Consider the following 19,696-nt stretch of genomic DNA (forward strand, 5'->3'; position numbering starts at 1 on the left):
CCAGGCTTAGTGACTATAGATCAGACCGGTCAACATGACCAGGCTTAGTGACTGTAGATCAGACCGGTCGACAGGACCAGGCTTAGTGACTGTAGATCAGACCGGTCAACAGGACCAGGCTTAGTGACTGTAGATCAGACCGGTCGACAGGACCAGGCTTAGTGACTGTAGATCAGACCGGTCGACAGGACCAGGCTTAGTGACTGTAGATCAGACCGGTCGACAGGACCAGGCTTAGTGACTGTAGATCAGACCGGTCAACATGACCAGGCTTAGTGACTATAGATCAGACCGGTCAACAAGACCAGGCTTAGTGACTGTAGATCAGACCGGTCGACAGGACCAGGCTTAGTGACTGTAGATCAGACCGGTCAACATGACCAGGCTTAGTGACTGTAGATCAGACCGGTCAACAGGACCAGGCTTAGTGACTGTAGATCAGACCGGTCGACAGGACCAGGCTTAGTGACTGTAGATCACACCGGTCAACATGACCAGGCTTAGTGACTGTAGATCAGACCGGTCAACAGGACCAGGCTTAGTGACTGTAGATCAGACCGGTCAACAAGACCAGGCTTAGTGACTGTAGATCAGACCGGTCAACATGACCAGGCTTAGTGACTGTAGATCAGACCGGTCAACAGGGCCAGGCTTAGTGACTGTAGATCAGACCGGTCAACATGACCAGGCTTAGTGACTGTAGATCAGACCGGTCAACAGGACCAGGCTTAGTGACTATAGATCAGACCGGTCGACAGGACCAGGCTTAGTGACTGTAGATCAGACCGGTCAACATGACCAGGCTTAGTGACTGTAGATCAGACCGGTCAACATGACCAGGCTTAGTGACTGTAGATCAGACCGGTCAACATGACCAGGCTTAGTGACTATAGATCAGACCGGTCAACAGGACCAGGCTTAGTGACTATAGATCAGACCGGTCAACAGGACCAGGCTTAGTGACTGTAGATCAGACCGGTCAACATGACCAGGCTTAGTGACTGTAGATCAGACCGGTTAACAGGACCAGGCTTAGTGACTATAGATCAGACCGGTCAACAGGACCAGGCTTAGTGACTATAGATCAGACTAGAGAAGACATGTCTATACCAGGTCTAGTAACCGTATATCTATACCAGGTCTAGTAACTGTAGATCAGACTAGAGAAGACATGGCTATACCAGGTCTAGTAACTGTATATCTATACCAGGTCTAGTAACTGTATATCTATACCAGGTCTAGTAACTGTAGATCTATACCAGGTCTAGTAACTGTATATCTATACCAGGTCTAGTAACTGTATATCTATACCAGGTCTAGTAACTGTAGATCTATACCAGGTCTAGTAACTGTATATCTACACCAGGTCTAATAACTGTAGATCTATACCAGATCTAGTGACTTTATATCTACACCAGGTCTTGTGACTGTATATCTATACCAAGTCTAGTGACTGTAGATCAGACTAGAGAGGACATGGCTATACCAGGTCTAGTAACTGCATATCTACACCAGGTCTAGTCACTGTAGGTCTACACCAGGTCTAATAACTGTATATCAGACTAGAGAAGACATGGCTATACCAGGCTTAGTGACTGTAGATCTATACCAGGTCTAGTTACTGTATATCTATACCATGTCTAGTCACTTTATATCTACACCAGGTCTAGTGACTGTATATCTATACCAAGTCTAGTGACTGTATATCAGACTAGAGAAGACATGTCTACACCAGGTCTAATAACTGTATATCTACACCAGGTCTAGTAACTGTATATCTACACCAGGTCTAGTAACTGTATATCTACACCAGGTCTAATAACTGTATATCTACACCAGAAGACTCTGAACATGTAGTAGTAAAATTATAAAATTACCATATTTCTTAGTAACTATTCATTTCTAAGCTCTGAAGTGTCTAGAGGGCTCCGGTTCTCATTTGGTGTGGAAGAAAAAGTAGTCAAATTACCATATTTCTAACCGTTTCTAAGCCCTCTGTGCTGTGTGATATGGAACGGGGGAGTGGCCTGTGGCTGTTGTCCGAGGAGACAGGAGATTCTGTGGTGTCTGTTGTCATGAGAAGACAGGAGATTCTATGGTGTCTGTTGTCATGAGAAGACAGGAGATTCTATGGTGTCTGTTGTCTGAGGAGACAGGAGATTCTGTGGTGTCTGTTGTCATGAGAAGACAGGAGATTCTGTGGTGTCTGTTGTCTGAGGAGACAGGAGATTCTGTGGTGTCTGGTGTCATGAGGAGACAGGAGATTCTGTGGTGTCTGTTGTCTGAGGAGACAGGAGATTCTGTGGTGTCTGGTGTCCGAGGAGACAGGAGATTCTGTGGTGTCTGGTGTCCGAGGAGACAGGAGATTCTGTGGTGTCTGAGGAGACAGGAGTTTCTGTGGTGTCTGAGGAGACAGGAGATTCTGTGGTGTCTGGTGTCTGAGGAGACAGGAGATTCTGTGGTGTCTCGTGTCTGAGGAGAAGGGTGGTAATGTTGGTCTATTGCCGCCCCCATGTGGCATGAAGGTGAACTGCGGTGGCACTGTTGTTGCGGACTGTTTCTGTCGCGGTCTTTTGTTTACATCTTCGGTTCCCCAAGCGGCTTGACGATGCTCCTACCGCCAACACACGGTTACAACACATCAAGCTCCCATCGGCACGCAAACTAAACACGACTCAGGGAAAGGGAAGTGGCTTTGGATAATTGTTTTGTTATCCTGTAACAGTAATGTGACGGTTCAATTGTTAAAAGCAGATTCATCCTCAGTTCGTTCATAGTTAAAAACAGTGATGGAATTTAAAGGACTTTTGGCACTGGCCAGCCGGGCTAGTAGACCGCAATTAATACTAGCCTGGTCTAAACACTGGCCAGCTGGGCTAGTAGACCACAATTAATACTAGCCTGGTCTAAACACTGGCCAGCCGGGCTAGTAGACCGCAATTAATACTAGCCTGGTCTAAACAGCACTGGCCAGCCGGGATAGTAGACCGCAATTAATACTAGCCTGGTCTAAACAGCACTGGCCAGCCGGGCTAGTAGACCGCAATTAATACTAGCCTGGTCTAAACACTGGCCAGCCGGGATAGTAGACCGCAATTAATATTAGCCTGGTCTAAACACTGGCCAGCCGGGCTAGTAGACCGCAATTAATATTAGCCTGGTCTAAACAGCACTGGCCAGCCGGGCTAGTAGACCGCAATTAATACTACTAGCCTGGTCTAAACACTGGCCAGCCGGGATAGTAGACCGCAATTAATAATAGCCTGGTCTAAACACTGGCCAGCCGGGCTAGTAGACCGCAATTAATACTAGCCTGGTCTAAACAGCACTGGCCAGCCGGGATAGTAGACCGCAATTAATACTAGCCTGGTCTAAACAGCACTGGCCAGCCGGGATAGTAGACCGCAATTAATACTACTAGCCTGGTCTCAACAGTACTATTCCCAGGCTAGCTTGGTACATTTACTACTAGCCTGGTCTCAACAGTACTATCCCCGGGCTAGTGTGGTACATTTACTACTAGCCTGGTCTCAACAGTACTATCCCCAGGCTAGTGTGGTACATTTACTACTAGCCTGGTCTCAACAGTACTATCCCCAGGCTAGTGTGGTACATTTACTACTAGCCTGGTCTCAACAGTACTATCCCCAGGCTAGTGTGGTACATTTACTACTAGCCTGGTCTCAACAGTACTATCCCCAGGCTAGTGTGGTACATTTACTACTAGCCTGGTCTCAACAGTACTATCCCCAGGCTAGTGTGGTACATTTACTACTAGCCTGGTCTCAACAGTACTATCCCCAGGCTAGTTTAGTACATTAACTACTAGCCTGGTCTCAACAGTACTATCCCCAGGCTAGTGTGGTACATTTACTACTAGCCTGGTCTCAACAGTACTATCCCCAGGCTAGTGTGGTACATTTACTACTAGCCTGGTCTCAACAGTACTATCCCCAGGCTAGTGTGGTACATTTACTACTAGCCTGGTCTCAACAGTACTATCCCCAGGCTAGTGTGGTACATTTACTACTAGCCTGGTCTCAACAGTACTATCCCCAGGCTAGTGTGGTGCATTTACTACTAGCCTGGTCTCAACAGTACTATCCCCAGGCTAGTGTGGTGCATTTACTACTAGCCTGGTCTCAACAGTACTATCCCCAGGCTTAATGTTCATCCCTGATTTAAAAAGAGAAAACATTAAAAACAGTTGATAGTTAAAAGCTTGGTTTGTTTAATGCCAGAATCATTATTTTACATTTTAAACAATTCAATGGTTTTGCATTTCTTTTTTTCTCTCTTTTTTTTTTTAACAATGTGTACCACATGTATGTCTGCATCATACAACAGCAGCACCTAGTTGTCATAATGTATATACACTGTAGATAGAGGAATTAGGGTTAAAGGTTAAAGAGAGGAGACAGGAAGAGCTATTGGGGCGGAGGCTTTATAAAACAAAAACAGAAATACACATGAATCCAGTAAGGATTTTGCTGAACGAACACACACACACACAGCCACAGCCACACACACACACACAGCCACACGTGCTGGCGTACACACACCCCAGGACTTCCCGCTGTGCCAGAGATAGCAGCTTCCTCAAAGGCAAAGACAAGTCACGCACACACTTAGTGCCAGTTCTGTCCAACACACGCGCATCGAGAGGGAGACAAGAGCCACAGACACAGTCGCTTGAGAGGGGAGGGGCTACTATACAGGAAGGCTTCTAGGCCTCAGGACCCCAACACACCTCTAGTAACGGTGGGGGGGGGGGGGCAGGTCTGTCCCCATTTCCCCACCTAGCCCACCACTCAGAACACATGGCCAACAGTTTCATCCCAGTGGTCTAGACAGGCTGCTGGTGAGTTACCAGTCTGTTTGTGCTGTCATGCCAACCATGAGGAGAGGAGGGAACACAGGAAGAAGGGATGACAGAGAGGGAGGAGGGATAAGTGGCTTTTTAATCATTTACATATTTCTTTATTTGAAAGCAACAGAGGGGGAGGGGCCAGGTTGGGAGGGTTCCATTGGCCGGCCTGGTGCACGAGTCATCATCCAATCAGCTCGGCCGAGACAGCAAAGTAAAAATATTTAGTATACGTGGCGTGTGTAATTTGTGTGTGTGTGCGTGTGAAACGTGCCTTGAGCGTGTGTGTGTGTGCGTGATATCCGGGATACTCAGAGCATCCGGTTGCGTTTATGGGTGGGCGAGTCTGTGATGACATCACTGCACTGGGCAGATGCCCTCTTCCTATTGGCTGCAGCGGTGTTCTCCAAATGGAGCCCCATCTGCTCGGCGATGAAGGTGTTCAGGTCGACGTCGTGGAGACCGTTCCTACGGTTACGACCCAGCTGCGGAGTGACGGGGCTGTCGCGTGTTAGGTGCGTCGGAGAGCCAGGGGCACCGGAACGAACGGATATACTGGCCATCGCCCCACTCAGGCCTGGAGGGGAATTACAACAATATTAAGGAGAAGAAGAATATTATACAGGTGTTACAGAGGCATACTCAGGCCTGGAGGGGAATTATAACACAGGAGTCAGTAGAAATCAAGCAGTGTCTCTCCACATCTACCCAGACAACAAAATATTAGAGAGAGAGGTGGGTGAGAGAGAGGGGGGGGAAACCCAATTTAATGTAATTTAAATCAGTTCCGTGGTTGCCATGGCGCCATGAAGAAGGCAGAGAGCTCCTGTACACTGTTTTAAACATCTTTTTTTAATGACTTCCTGAATGTTTGAGCTACAATATCTGGTGGATTTGACCTATGGAGTTCCTGGACTAATGGCCATTCAGTCAGTGTTTGGCTAGGAGGCTAGCTGGACTAATGGCCATTCAGTCAGTGTTTGGCTAGGAGGCTAGCTGGACTAATGGCCATTCAGTGTGTTTGGCTAGGAGGCTAGCTGGACTAATGGCAAGCCAGTTTGTCTTGGCTAGGTAGTTAGCTAGCTGGACTAATGGCAAGCCAGTTTGTCTTGGCTAGGTAGTTAGCTAGCTGGACTAATGGCAAGCCAGTTTGTCTTGGCTAGGTAGGAGGCTAGCTGGATTAATGGCAAGCCAGTTTGTCTTGGCTAGGTAGTCAGCTAGCTGGACTAATGGCCATTCAGTCAGTGTTTGGCTAGGTAGCTAGCTGGATTAAATGGCCGGTCAGTCAGTGTTTGGCTAGGTAGCTAGCTGGATTAAAAGGCCGGTCAATCAGTGTTTGGCTTGGTAGTCAGCTAGCTGGACTAATGGCAAGCCAGTGTTTGGCTAGGTAGCTAGCTGGATTAAATGGCCGGTCAGTCAGTGTTTGGCTAGGTAGCTAGCTGGACTAACGGTCAGTCAGTGTTTGGCTAGGTAGCTAGCTGGATTAAATGGCCGGTCAGTCAGTGTTTGGCTAGGTAGCTAGCTGGATTAAATGGCCGGTCAGTCAGTGTTTGGCTAGGCATCTAGCTGGACTAACGGCCAGTCAGTTTGTCTTGGCTAAGTAGTTAGCTGGCTATGCGATCATTTGAATGATGCATCAATACAGCCCTGGTTCCATGAACGATATGGACTGAGAGAGGCCTCATAAAGGGACTGTGGTGGGAGGAGTTGAGAGGCCTCGTAAAGGGACTGTGGTGGGAGGAGTTGAGAGAGGCCTCGTAAAGGGACTGTGGTGGGAGGAGTTGAGAGAGGCCTCGTAAAGGGACTGTGGTGGGAGGAGTTGAGAGGCCTCGTAAAGGGACTGTGGTGGGAGGAGTTGAGAGGCCTCGTAAAGGGACTGTGGTGGGAGGAGTTGAGAGAGGCCTCGTAAAGGGACTGTGGTGGGAGGAGTTGAGAGAGGCCTCGTAAAGGGACTGTGGTGGGAGGAGTTGAGAGAGACCTCGTAAAGGGACTGTGGTGGGAGGAGTTGAGAGAGGCCTCGTAAAGGGACTGTGGTGGGAGGAGTTGAGAGAGGCCTCGTAAAGGGACTGTGGTGGGAGGAGTTGAGAGAGGCCTCGTAAAGGGACTGTGGTGGGAGGAGTTGAGAGAGGCCTCGTAAAGGGACTGTGTGTCTCACCGTGCAGTGCGATGGCCTCTCTGAAGGGCTGCAGGTCAGCCTCGACAGACGACCCGCTCTCCGTGGACGGCGGCCTGCTGGGTGACATCACAGAGAGGGCGTGGCCGTGTTTGGGCATCTGTGCGTCGCGACGGGGGTTGCGTGGGGGCGGGGCCTTGCCGCACAAAAAGCTGATGAGGTCCTCCCTCCTGATGTTTCTCCTCCTCTTCTTCACCCAGGCCAGAACGTCTTTATTACGACGCTGGTACGACCGCTGGATCCCCAGCTCATAGCTCTGCTGGTGGGACTCTAGTGACTCTGTTAGGAGAGAGAAAGAAAGAGAGAGAGAGAGAGAAAGAGAGAGAGAAAGAGAGAGAGAAAGAGAAAGAGAAAGAGAGAGAGAGAGAGAGAGAGAGAGAGAGAGAGAGAGAGAGAGAGAGAGAGAGAGTGAGAGGGTGGTTCGCCTGCTGGATCCCCAGCTCATAGCTCTGCTGGTGGGACTCTAGTGACTCTGTTAGGGGGAGAGAGAGAGGGTGAGAGGTTGGTACCCGGTACCCTCCCTAGATGGGGGGGGGAACAGGTTTCACCAGTGAGAAACAAGCTGTGTGTTACAGACTGTGAAGACCAGTCAGTCAGTAGCTGTGTCCATAGCAGACGAGCACCAACACAGAGGAGATAAATCAAGTCATTTACCACATTAACATTACAGGTAGCATTAGTCTAAGGCATTTACATAATGACTTACTGCACTAATAGCAGGTAGAATTAGTCTCGAAGACATTTACATAATGACTTACTGCACTAATAGCAGGTAGAATTAGTCTTAGACATTTACATAATGACTTACTGCACTAATAGCAGGTAGAATTAGTCTCCAAGACATTTACATAATGACTTCCTGCGCTAATAGCATTAGTCTCCAAGACATTTACATAATGACTTACTGCACTAATAGCAGGTAGCATTAGTCTCCAAGACGTTTACATAATGACTTACTGCACTAATAGCAGGTAGAATTAGTCTCCAATACATTTACATAATGACTTACTGCACTAATAGCATTAGTCTCCAAGACATTTACATAATGACTTACTGCACTAATAGAATTAGTCTCCAAGACATTTACATAATGACTTACTGCACTAATAGCAGGTAGAATTAGTCTCCAAGACATTTATATAATGACTTACTGCACTAATAGCAGGTAGAATTAGTCTCCAATACATTTACATAATGACTTACTGCACTAATAGCATTAGTCTCCAAGACATTTACATAATGACTTACTGCACTAATAGAATTAGTCTCTAAGACATTTACATAATGACTTACTGCACTAATAGCAGGTAGCATTAGTCTCCAATACATTTACATAATGACTTACTGCACTAATAGCATTAGTCTCCAAGACGTTTACATAATGACTTACTGCACTAATAGCAGGTAGATTTAGTCTCCAAGACGTTTACATAATGACTTACTGCGCTAATAGCATTAGTCTCCAAGACATTTACATAATGACTTACTGCACTAATAGCAGGTAGCATTAGTCTCCAATACATTTACATAATGACTTACTGCACTAATAGCAGGTAGATTTAGTCTCCAAGACGTTTACATAATGACTTACTGCACTAATAGCAGGTAGAATTAGTCTCCAAGACATTTACATAATGACTTACTGCACTAATAGCAGGTAGCATTAGTCTCCAATACATTTACATAATGACTTACTGCACTAATAGCAGGTAGATTTAGTCTCCAAGACGTTTACATAATGACTTACTGTACTAATAGCAGGTAGATTTAGTCTCCAAGACGTTTACATAATGACTTACTGCGCTAATAGCATTAGTCTCCAAGACGTTTACATAATGACTTACTGCGCTAATAGCATTAGTCTCCAAGACGTTTACAAAATGACTTACTGCACTAATAGCATTAGTCTCCAAGACATTTATATAATGACTTACTGCACTAATAGCATTAGTCTCCAAGACATTTACATAATGACTTACTGCACTAATAGAATTAGTCTCCAAGACATTTACATAATGACTTACTGCACTAATAGCATTAGTCTCCAATACATTTACATAATGAATTACTGCGCTAATAGAATTAGTCTCCAAGACGTTTACATAATGACTTACTGCACTAATAGCATTAGTCTCCAAGACATTTACATAATGACTTACTGCGCTAATAGCATTAGTCTCCAAGACATTTACATAATGACTTACTGCACGAATAGCATTGAAACTGAGCTCAATAGAAACACCCTCACCCCTGACCCCTGACCCTCACACACATGCATACAGGGTTGTATTTAACAATGCACACCGTAGAAAGCATCTTGCAATGGAAAACACAAAAACAAGCATTTTCTATTGGACAGGTTCCCCACATGGGAATGTTCGCTTCCATTTCATCCCTAGTGAACAGGACCCTGGTGGTCGAGCTAGAGCACGGATGTGTGGCTAGGGAAGAGAGGAGGGGAAGGGTTAGGGTGGTAGACTGTTGTCCTTCATCTGAGTGTCCCCGGGGACACCATGTTAGCAGCAGAGAGTTCATAGCCTGGTAAAACACATAGACTCAACAGTGTCACACAGCCCAAGACAAAAACATACAATTAAACAAGTTAAACTCAGCATTAGTTACCTTTGTAGAGGTTGGTGACGGCAGTAGCTGCGTTCTGGAAGGGAACCCAGAGAGACAGCCCCTGTTGTTGACAAACTCTGTCTGAAAACACAAAACAGGAAATGGTTTACAACCGGAGCAACTTGACATTCACTATACAATACATGACATTAATTCCATGCTTGTGTCTAACATACGACATAGTCTGACAAGACTGCGCGACTTTGCCGGGCCAGCATAACTTTGAATAGACAACTTTCTATACTTGACCCTTCAACTTGCTTCAGCTTGGCTAAGCAACGCCATTTTGTCTGACTGAGCTGCATCAGTCTGACTTCACTGTGTTTATATGCCTTAGACCAAACCTATGGCAAAGAAAGCAAGCGACTGTTATCTAGCTAGCTGAACACTGGCTTGGGCCATAACGGGCAAAACTAATCTACTTAACACGGCATAGTGGTTGTTTTACTAGAGATGTGAATGTAGAATACACCCTCAATATTGTGATAACTGGTAGACTAACGTTAGCTAGCTAGAATAACAATTATACAGTAACTCGGATAGCTAATATTAGTCATAATCCAATCGCCATTTTGTCCTAGTAACGCATTGTCAGCGTTATAATAATTCACCTCATCGTTAAATTGATTGGCCAGACTAGGTGAATGGTCAAGTGATGTAATGTGCCAAGCGGACCGAGTGTCAGACAACAGAAACAGCTTGGTCGTAAATAGCAAATAGTTATTTTCAACACAAGAACTCCTCCCTGCGCTTCGCCATTTTGTTCTGCTAACGGCGTTACGGCCAGACTGCAAGTTAACTCGAGACAAATGTGCAAAACTCGACATTTAATACATTTTTGAAAGGATTGAACAAAGAAATGCAATCACTTGAACGATGTACAGTGGTCAAAATATATTCAAAGTTGTATCTATGATATCTTTAGTTAGCTCCGAGCTAGCTACAGTACTGTTACTGGCCAACTGACAAGTTCCTGGACCTGACATGAGCGAACGTAAACTAGCTAGCTAAGTTAGCAGCCAGTTAACGTCGACAAGCTAGCAGGGGTTAAGATGACAATCTGTACATTATTCTTAGACAATGTTAGTTGTTTTATATATTTGCTACATTTCTAACACACCACAAGTAGGGTCTAAAATGGTTGCCAACAAAATCAGCAAGCTAGATAGCGTTAATGCCCTTTGTTGCCTTGACACTCGAGTCTATCTGATAGCTTTTTGCTAATTGGCAGATATCTTAGTTAGCTAATGCTAGCTAGTTGTTAGTGAAGTATTCGGACCTTTGTATAGCTGGGCGACCGCGGTGGCGGAATTTTGGAAAAGATGCCATAGTTTCTGCTGACTTTGCTCCGACTCCTCCTCGCTTGGCTCCTCTTGCTCCGCCTCGGCCAAACACTGCCGCTCCCATTTGGAGAACCAATGTTCGGGACCGTGCTCCTGGATCTCCGCTTCGCCCTCCTTCTTCTTCTCCTCCATAATAAATCGCAATTAAGCGTCTATTACGCTACGGTTTATTATATGTGAGCCCCGTTTTTTATTTCCCCCCTTATAGATGTGAATACTAATCGGATGATTGGTAACTAGCCGTAGAAACGCTCAAAAACAGCTGTTGTTCAAGCTAGATCCGCATTGTGAAAACATTGGGTGGCTAAACGCTAGCTAGCTAGTCGTCATCGCCCCGGTTCGAAACAAACTGAAGGAGTCGTCGACAAGAGAATTTCTTAAAAAACATGTCAACGTGCTTGTTCACAAAACCCCGCCCATTTCTCACCATGCTTAAGAACGATTGGCCACAGTGGTGCTTGGGCGTGGTTCTGCGAATTATTCTCAAATCTTCATTGGATGTGGGGAAAAGAACGTCATAGAACAACAATGTTGATCCTGCCCCTTGACTGTCAAACGGTGTCTGTCCAGAGGGACCCGTGTTATCAGGTTCCTTGCGATGGCCTTACCCCATACAAGTTGACGTTTAACATTGTTATGCTTAAGGTTGTTAGGATTTAGTGTATGGACGTCCCAAAGATCCCAGATAACTATCCGCGGGGGTGGAAGTTTACGAACTATATTATTTAGCCTCAAATTCTTGCCTACAGTCAGAAAGTAGCCCAATATATTTTTTTAAATGACCCCCTTTAGTAGACCAGCCAACCTGGACAAAGTGCTTGTTTTTTTGGTTTGCTTGTTACAGGTTGTCATCCATGCTAGATCAAACAATAATGTTAGATCCATAAAGTTAGGCCGGATAACAGCTTACATTTAGATTTTTAAGGGCAATTAAGGGTTTTAAAAGGTCAAATCTGGTTAAAATGGCCATATTTTTATAGATGTTTTTTTATTTAACTAGGCAAGTCAGTTAAGAACAAATTCTTATTTACAATGACACCCTAGGAACAGTGGGTTAACTGCCTTGTTCAGGGGCAGGACGCCATATTTTTACCTTGTCAGCTCGGGGATTCAATCTAGCAACCTTTCGATTATTGGGCCAGTATATATATATATAATTATATATATCTTAATGCTATAGCATACAATGACATTCGAGACGTTTCTGTGCTTACAACTTTGTGGCAACAGTTTGGGGAAGGCCCTTTCCTGTTTCAGCATGACAATGGTTTGTCGAGTTCGATGGGAAAGAACTTGACTGGCTTGCACAGAGCCCTGACATCAACCCCATCGAACACCTTTGGGATGAATTGAAACGTAGACTGCGAGCCAGGCCGAATCGCCACAACATCAGTGCCCTACCTCATTATAACCTGTTAGTTCATATGCCTTGCCACCGTGATATATAGGCAATAAGAACACACTTTGGCAGAATAAATTCAACCACACGTTTGTTTCATCACAAAACCGGACAGCGACGTTTATATTTGTATTTATTATGGATCCCCTTACTCTTCCTGAGGTCCAGGAAAAAATGAAGGCAGTTATACCATTTTTAAAACATTACAATACATTAACAGATTTCACAACACACTAAGTGTGTGTCCTCAGGCCCCTACTCCACTACCACATATCTACAACACATTAAGTGTGTGTCCTCAGACCACTACTATCACATATCTACAACACAAAATCCATGTGTACATGTGTGTATAGTCAATGGAGAAATGGAGCTGCCTCCACTATTCCAGCACCATTTCAACGTCAATGTATTTCCATCCACGGCTAATTTAGGAAAGTGAAAGTGAAGATTTTAGCTAACTAGCTAGCCACTGGAGAACACCACAACGAGATGCAAAAAAATAAATAATTAAGTCTGTAAATGAGGTGTGCTTTTGATATGATGTGACTGGGGCGAAGCCAAATCCAAACTGGCTTCCCTTGACCCCTTTTTTTGTTTTTGGTGTGCCAGGACCATTCACGGTTGAGTTCACTCAGTTTTGCTCAAAGAAGGTGGACTATTATTTTAACACTGTTTTTAATCAAGGGAAGGAAAGTGCTCTCTGGCTTCCCTTGCATTCAGTGCTACGGGCAACAAACAATGTCATACTCTTTTTAACCAGACAGCATCAGATAGACGGCCTACACATACAGAGACAGAGGGACACTGTTTCACTGTCCAGACAGCATCAGATAGATGGCCTACACATACAGAGACAGAGGGGCGCTGTTTCACTGACCAGACAGCATCAGATAGATGGCCTATACATACAGAGACAGAGGGGTGCTGTTTCACTGACCAGACAGCATCAGATAGATGGCCTACATATACAGAGGGGTGCTGTTTCACTGACCAGACAGGATCAGATAGATGGCCTACACATACAGAGACAGAGGGGTGCTGTTTCACTGACCAGACAGCATCAGATAGATGGCCTATACATACAGAGACAGAGGGGCGCTGTTTCACTGACCAGACAGGATCAGATAGATGGCCTACACATACAGAGACAGGGGGGTGCTGTTTCACTGACCAGACAGCATCAGATAGATGGCCTATACATACAGAGACAGAGGGGTGCTGTTTCACTGACCAGACAGCATCAGATAGATGGCCTATACATACAGAGACAGAGGGGTGCTGTTTCACTGACCAGACAGCATCAGATAGATGGCCTATACATACAGAGACATAGGGGAGCTGTTTCACTGACCAGACAGCATCAGATAGATGGCCTACACATACAGAGACAGAGGGGGCGCTGTTTCACTGACCAGACAGCACCAGATAGATGGCCTACACATACAGAGACAGAGGGGCGCTGTTTCGCTCGGATGCTTTCTCCCGTGAGATACATTCAGCCTCTTGCTAATTGAAGGAAAATTATGAAACATAAAAATAGAAAGATTCTTTTATTTTTCTTTGTCCATTTTTTTGAGGGAAGCCAAGCTTCCCTTTGCAGCCATGAATACACACCAGTGGGCACAATGGATTCTCTACACTATACTTTCTTGTTTTTTGTCACATAAACTGAAATTAAGAGAACTATTAGAATTTTTGCAGGGCAGGAAATGGCGGATTGATTTCTGCACAGTGCATCTTGACCTCGTAAGAATCGTACTTTCTGATACAGAGATATTGAAAGTGTAACGTCATTTTAAACAGGGGTAAAATGTATCGTACTTTCTGATACAGAGATATTGAAAGTGTAACGTCATTTTAAACAGGGGTAGAATGTATCGTACTTTCTGATACAGAGATATTGAAAGTGTAACGTCATTTTAAACAGGGGTAGAATGTATCGTACTTTCTGATACAGAGATATTGAAAGTGTAACGTCATTTTAAACAGGGGTAAAATGTATCGTACTTTCTGATACAGAGATATTGAAAGTGTAACGTCATTTTAAACAGGGGTAGAATGAATCGTACTTTCTGATACAGAGATATTGAAAGTGTAACGTCATTTTAAACAGGGGTAAAATGAATCGCACTTTTTGATACAGAGATATTGAAACTGTAACGTCATTTTAAACAGGGGTAAAATGTACAAGCAGCCAAATAGGAGTGTCACAGATTCGGACCAAATTCACTGAACAGATCCGAGATAAACGGGACTATTTAAAGTTCTTCCGGTTCAGTGGGGTCTCCCACAGTTTTCTCAGAGGGTCAACGTCATCTGAGAAGGGTCCTTAGTGGTGCACAACTATAACCGAAAACATCAGTGTTCATATTTTCTGTATATTTCCATGTTTTAAAGCATAATAACTATAATGAAAAGTAAATTAATGCATCCACTCCGTAGTCTAAGTGTTTTATTATCCACTCAGGTTTAGTTGAGAATTTCAGGATATTTTACCTAAATCTATTACCATTTCCATTATTACCCATTTTCACCAGATTTGACCCATTTAAAATGGCCGTAAAAATCCAAATGTAACGTGTTATCCGGCCTAACTTTGCGTATCTAAAATGATTGTTTGTTCTAGGATGGATGACAGCCTGTACCAAGCAAAACAATTAAAATAAAATTCAATTCCAGGTTGGCTGGTCTACTACTGTTCAATCTAAGACTATACTTTAGCTAGTTAGCATTTTAACTGTATGAAAGGGTAAATTAATGCATCCGTTCCATAGTCTAAGTGTTATAGACTTTAGCTAGCTAGTTAGCATTTTAACTGTGTGAAAGGGTAAATTAATGCATCCGTTCCATAGTCTAAGTGTTATAGACTTTAGCTAGCTAGTTAGCAGAGTAGTAGATCCATAATGTTGTATTACTTAGCCTAGATAAGTGTTTGTACTGTATGTCGACCCTGGCGTCTACTTCAGACCTCATGGATTTTTTCAAGGATGAGCATAAGAGCATTGAAAGGGGAGACCACTAGAAGTCTGGCCATGTGGAGAAGATCACTATCAGTCTGGCCATGTGGAGAAGACCACTAGAAGTCTGGCCATGTGGAGAAGACCACTATCAGTCTGGCCATGTAGAGAAGACCACTAGAAGTCTGGCCATGTGGAGAAGACCACTAGAAGTCTGGCCATGTGGAGAAGACCACTATCAGTCTGGCCATGTAGAGAAAATGACTATCAGTCTGGCCATGTGGAGAAGACCACTATCAGTCTGGCCATGTGGAGAAGACCACTAGAAGTCTGGCCATGTGGAGAAGACCACTATCAGTCTGGCCATGTAGAGAAGACCACTAGAAGTCTGGCCATGTGGAGAAGACCACTAGAAGTCTGGCCATGTGGAGAAGACCACTATCAGTCTGGCCATGTAGAGAAGACCACTAGAAGTCTGGCCATGTAGAGAAAATGACTATCAGTCTGGCCATGTGGAGAAGACCACTATCAGTCTGGCCATGTGGAGAAGACCACTATCAGTCTGGCCATGTGGAGAAGACCACATGAAGTCTGGCCATGTGGAGAAGACCACTAGAAGTCTGGCCATGTGGAGAAGTGCAGCTATAGTGAGGGGTAACAGGTTTAACCAGGGCCAGCATGAGGGATAAAGTTTATCCTGTGTAGGTGACTGTAGCTATTAAGTTATGTTTGAGCATCTTAGCAACACAATGTGTTCTATACAGCGGTCAACATTCTACAAGGAAAAAGACACTTAATCAATTATATAATCATTAACTAGGTTACCCTGGATACCAGACTTAGATGAGTGATAACTCAGTTCTAGAATGTTGTCATTGATGAGAATGAATTTTAATTAAAAAACGACTGACATTGTATACTGAACCAAAATATAAACACTACATGCAACAATTTCAAAGATCTTACTGAGCTACAGTTCATGTAAGGAAATCAGTAAATTGAAAAAAATGTATGTGGCCCTAATCTATGGATTTCACATGACTGGGCAGGGGCACAGCCATGGGTGAGCCTGGGAGGGCATAGGCCCACCCACTGGGGAGCCAGGCTCAACCAATCAGAATTAGTTTAATCAGCTGTTCAGGTGGCTGGTCTCATCCTACAGGTGAAGAGGCCGGATGTGGAGGTCCTGGGCTGGCATGGTTACACCTGGTCTGTGGTTTCCAGTCCGGTTGGAGGTATCGCCAAATAACCTAAAACAATGTTGGAGGCGGCTTATGGTAGAGAATTGAACATTCAAATCTCATGCAACAGCTCTGGTGGACATTCCTGCAGTCAGCATGCCAATTGCACGCTCCCTCAAAACTTGAGACATCAGTGGCATTGTGTTGCACATTTTAGAGTGACCTTATATTGTTCCCAGCACAAGGTGCACCTGTGTAATGATCATGCTGTTTAATCAGCTTCTTGATATGCCACACCTGTCAGATGGATGGATTATCTTGACAAAGGAGAAATACTCACTAACAGGTGATGTAAACAAATTTGTGCACAAAATTTGAGAAACAAACAGGTTTTTTTTGTGCATATTGAAAATTTCTGAAACATTGGACCAACACTTTACATATATTCTGTTCAGTATAGTTTTCATGACAAGAGACAAATCTTTAAAAAGGTACAGTATTTATTCATTCTGAGTGGTACATGCCCTCACACAGTCTGGATCTATAGGCTCCTTCCCACTATATGGTTAATATGTCAAGTGGTAAAATCCCAAATTATTAATTAAACGTTTTTGGGAAAAACTACACTTGTCCTCATGTGAAAATGACAGTTTATTATATATTCTACAGCTGGGATGTCATCAATCGGCAGGTATTCTAGTGGTTAGAGCGTTGCAAGTCACCGGACGGTTGCTGGATTGAATCCCCGAGCTGACATGGTAAAAATCTGTCATATCCCCCCTTTCCCCTATCAAATTAAGGTAAATGTCACATCCCCCCTTTCCCCAATCAAATCAAGGTAAAAATCTGTCTTATCCCCCCCTTTCCCCAATCAAATCAAGGCAAATGTCATATCCCCCCTTTCCCCCAATCAAATCAATCCTGACTTACGTAGCACTTTTCTTACAACAAATCCATTCCAAGGTTCAGAGTCAGGCACTGAAAGGGATGTGGCTCTTAATTAACATCCTTCCTGTTGACAGGTCTCTATAGGTGACCACTTCCTGTTGGCAGGTCTCTATAGGTGACCACTTCCTGTTGGCAGGTCTCTATAGGTGACCACTTCCTGTTGGCAGGTCTCTATAGGTGACCGGGGGATTCTCTACAACATCAGAATGCCTCCATGGAGATCATCAGTGGAACCATGTTGGCGGTTCACAATATCGTCTGTACCGATGTGGAATGAGAGGGGAGGAAGCCAACCAACCAGGTGCAGTCAGTGGAGGACCGGTACCTGGCTTGGTTGGCTTCCTCCCCCCTCTGTCCCCGAGAGCCCACAGTGGAGGACCTGTACCTGGCTGACGACTTGGTTGGCTTCCTCCACCCTCTGTCCCCGAGAGCCCACAGAGGAGGACCTGTACCTGGCTGACGACTTGGTTGGCTTCCTCCACCCTCTGTCCCCGAGAGCCCACAGAGGAGGATCTTCAGTGGGTAAGGAACCTGTCCCTGGGGCAGGTTCAGTAGAACGGCATGACTCCATGAACCTGAGCCAGAACACCTGCTACCCTCCCTTTCAGCCCTGTCTGTACTGGACATTGTTTAAAGAAACAAGGGCACGCTGGCATGGCGCTGTCGGTGGAGCAGCAGGAGGCTATACGACAGGCAACAGTTGGAAAACAGACCACCCACAACTGGCACACCATGAGGATAGGGAGGATGACAGACATTATGGAGCAGTGGTTAGGGCCAAGCGCGTTACTCCGTCGCTGCTAAATAAAAGGTCCTCAGATCAGTCGTTGGATGGGGGTGTTGTCTGTAAAGTGGGGCTCAGATAATGAAGAAGAGGATGTCAAGGCATTCAAAATGGCTACAGAGATGGATGTGCAGGAGTCAGGGCTTTGAGGTCACAGGGTCACCGGATGGTCTGGGATCCTGGGTGCCTCGCCGGATGGTCTGGGATCCTGGGTGCCTCGCCGGATGGTCTGGGATCCTGGGTGCCTCGCCGGATGGTCTGGTGGGCAACACAGCGGTGGTGGAGGTCAAGTGTTCCCCTAAAGGGACCTGACCATTGAAGAGGGAGTGAGGTCGAAGGATTTCTATATCCAAGTGGAGGGAGGGTCTTACTGCTTCTGTGAAGACCATCCTTACTGGCACCAGGTCCAAGGTCAGCTTTGTTGTCGTGGACCACCAAAGCCTCCATCACCATCCAGCGTGATGACCTCTGGCAGACTCCTATTGCTGGACTAGAGGAGTGTTTCAAGAACCACATGCTCCCAAAGTTGGCACTGCAACAGTGAACTGTAAATATCTTGTAAATAGTTTTTACAACATTGAACATCTGTAAATATCTTGTAGATAGATTTTAAACACTGGCACTGGATCATCATTCTCGTCAGGGGCCTCGTCCTCCTGTCAGTACCTGCTTTCAGGGAAGACGACGGTCCACAAATATTCCACATAGTTCATACACATACACTAGACTCCCAGAATAAGTTATATTACACACACTAGACTCCCAGAATAAGTTATATTACACACACTAGACTCCCAGAATAAGTTATATTACACACACTAGACTCCCAGAATAAGTTATATTACACACACTAGACTCCCAGAATAAGTTATATTACACACACTAGACTCCCAGAATAAGTTATATTACACACACTAGACTCCCAGAATAAGTTATATTACACACACACTAGACTCCCAGAATAAGTCATATTACACACACACTAGACTCCCAGAATAAGTCATATTACACACACTAGACTCCCAGAATAAGTCATATTACACACACACTAGACTCCCAGAATAAGTCATATTACACACACACTAGACTCCCAGAATAAGTCATATTACACACACTAGACTCCCAGAATAATTTATATTACACACACTAGACTCCCATAATAAGTTATATTACATGCAAGCAGCCAACTAAAGTAATGTCGTTAAAGTAAGTTCAATCACAAAGACTGGTCTGAGTTCAGTCACAAAGACTGGTCTGAGTTCAGTCACAAAGACTGGTCTGAGTTCAGTCACAAAGACTGGTCTGAGTTCAGTCACAAAGACTGGTCTGAGTTCAGTCACAAAGACTGGTCTGAGTTCAGTCACAAAGACTGGTCTGAGTTCAATCACAAAGACTGATCTGAGTGCATCTCTTCACAGT

At 44.8% G+C, this 19,696-nt stretch overlaps 1 protein-coding gene and 1 long non-coding RNA gene across 2 annotated transcripts; both read right to left on the minus strand.

Annotated features, from left to right (window-relative positions):
- Positions 1-4,207: 4,207 nt before the first annotated feature.
- LOC120038136 (UPF0472 protein C16orf72 homolog) lies at positions 4,208-11,367 on the minus strand. Its single transcript, XM_038984030.1, has 4 exons — positions 10,942-11,367; positions 9,663-9,743; positions 7,023-7,319; positions 4,208-5,444 (listed from the first exon to the last, which is right to left on the minus strand). The coding sequence occupies exons 1-4, from the start codon at positions 11,135-11,137 to the stop codon at positions 5,179-5,181; spliced, it is 840 nt and encodes a 279-aa protein (XP_038839958.1). The 5' UTR covers positions 11,138-11,367; the 3' UTR covers positions 4,208-5,178.
- A 5,658-nt stretch (positions 11,368-17,025) lies between these two features.
- LOC120038137 lies at positions 17,026-19,653 on the minus strand. Its single transcript, XR_005474966.1, has 2 exons — positions 17,940-19,653; positions 17,026-17,872 (listed from the first exon to the last, which is right to left on the minus strand). It is a non-coding gene; the product is annotated as an uncharacterized LOC120038137 (long non-coding RNA).
- Positions 19,654-19,696: the final 43 nt, after the last annotated feature.

The sequence above is a fragment of the Salvelinus namaycush genome, unplaced genomic scaffold, assembly GCF_016432855.1.
Source record: "Salvelinus namaycush isolate Seneca unplaced genomic scaffold, SaNama_1.0 Scaffold2093, whole genome shotgun sequence".
NCBI classification, from domain to species: Eukaryota; Metazoa; Chordata; class Actinopteri; order Salmoniformes; family Salmonidae; genus Salvelinus; species Salvelinus namaycush.

Coding starts and splice junctions, on each gene's coding strand:
- LOC120038136 (XM_038984030.1), bottom strand. CDS start 11,137: ATGGAGGAGAAGAAGAAGGAGGGCGAAGCGGAGATCCAGGAGCACGGT. Junction 9,744..10,941: donor GGTCGCCCAGCTATACAAAG/GTCCGAATACTT, acceptor TTGTGTTTTCAG/ACAGAGTTTGTCAACAACAG. Junction 7,320..9,662: donor CGTCACCAACCTCTACAAAG/GTAACTAATGCT, acceptor CTCTCCTAACAG/AGTCACTAGAGTCCCACCAG.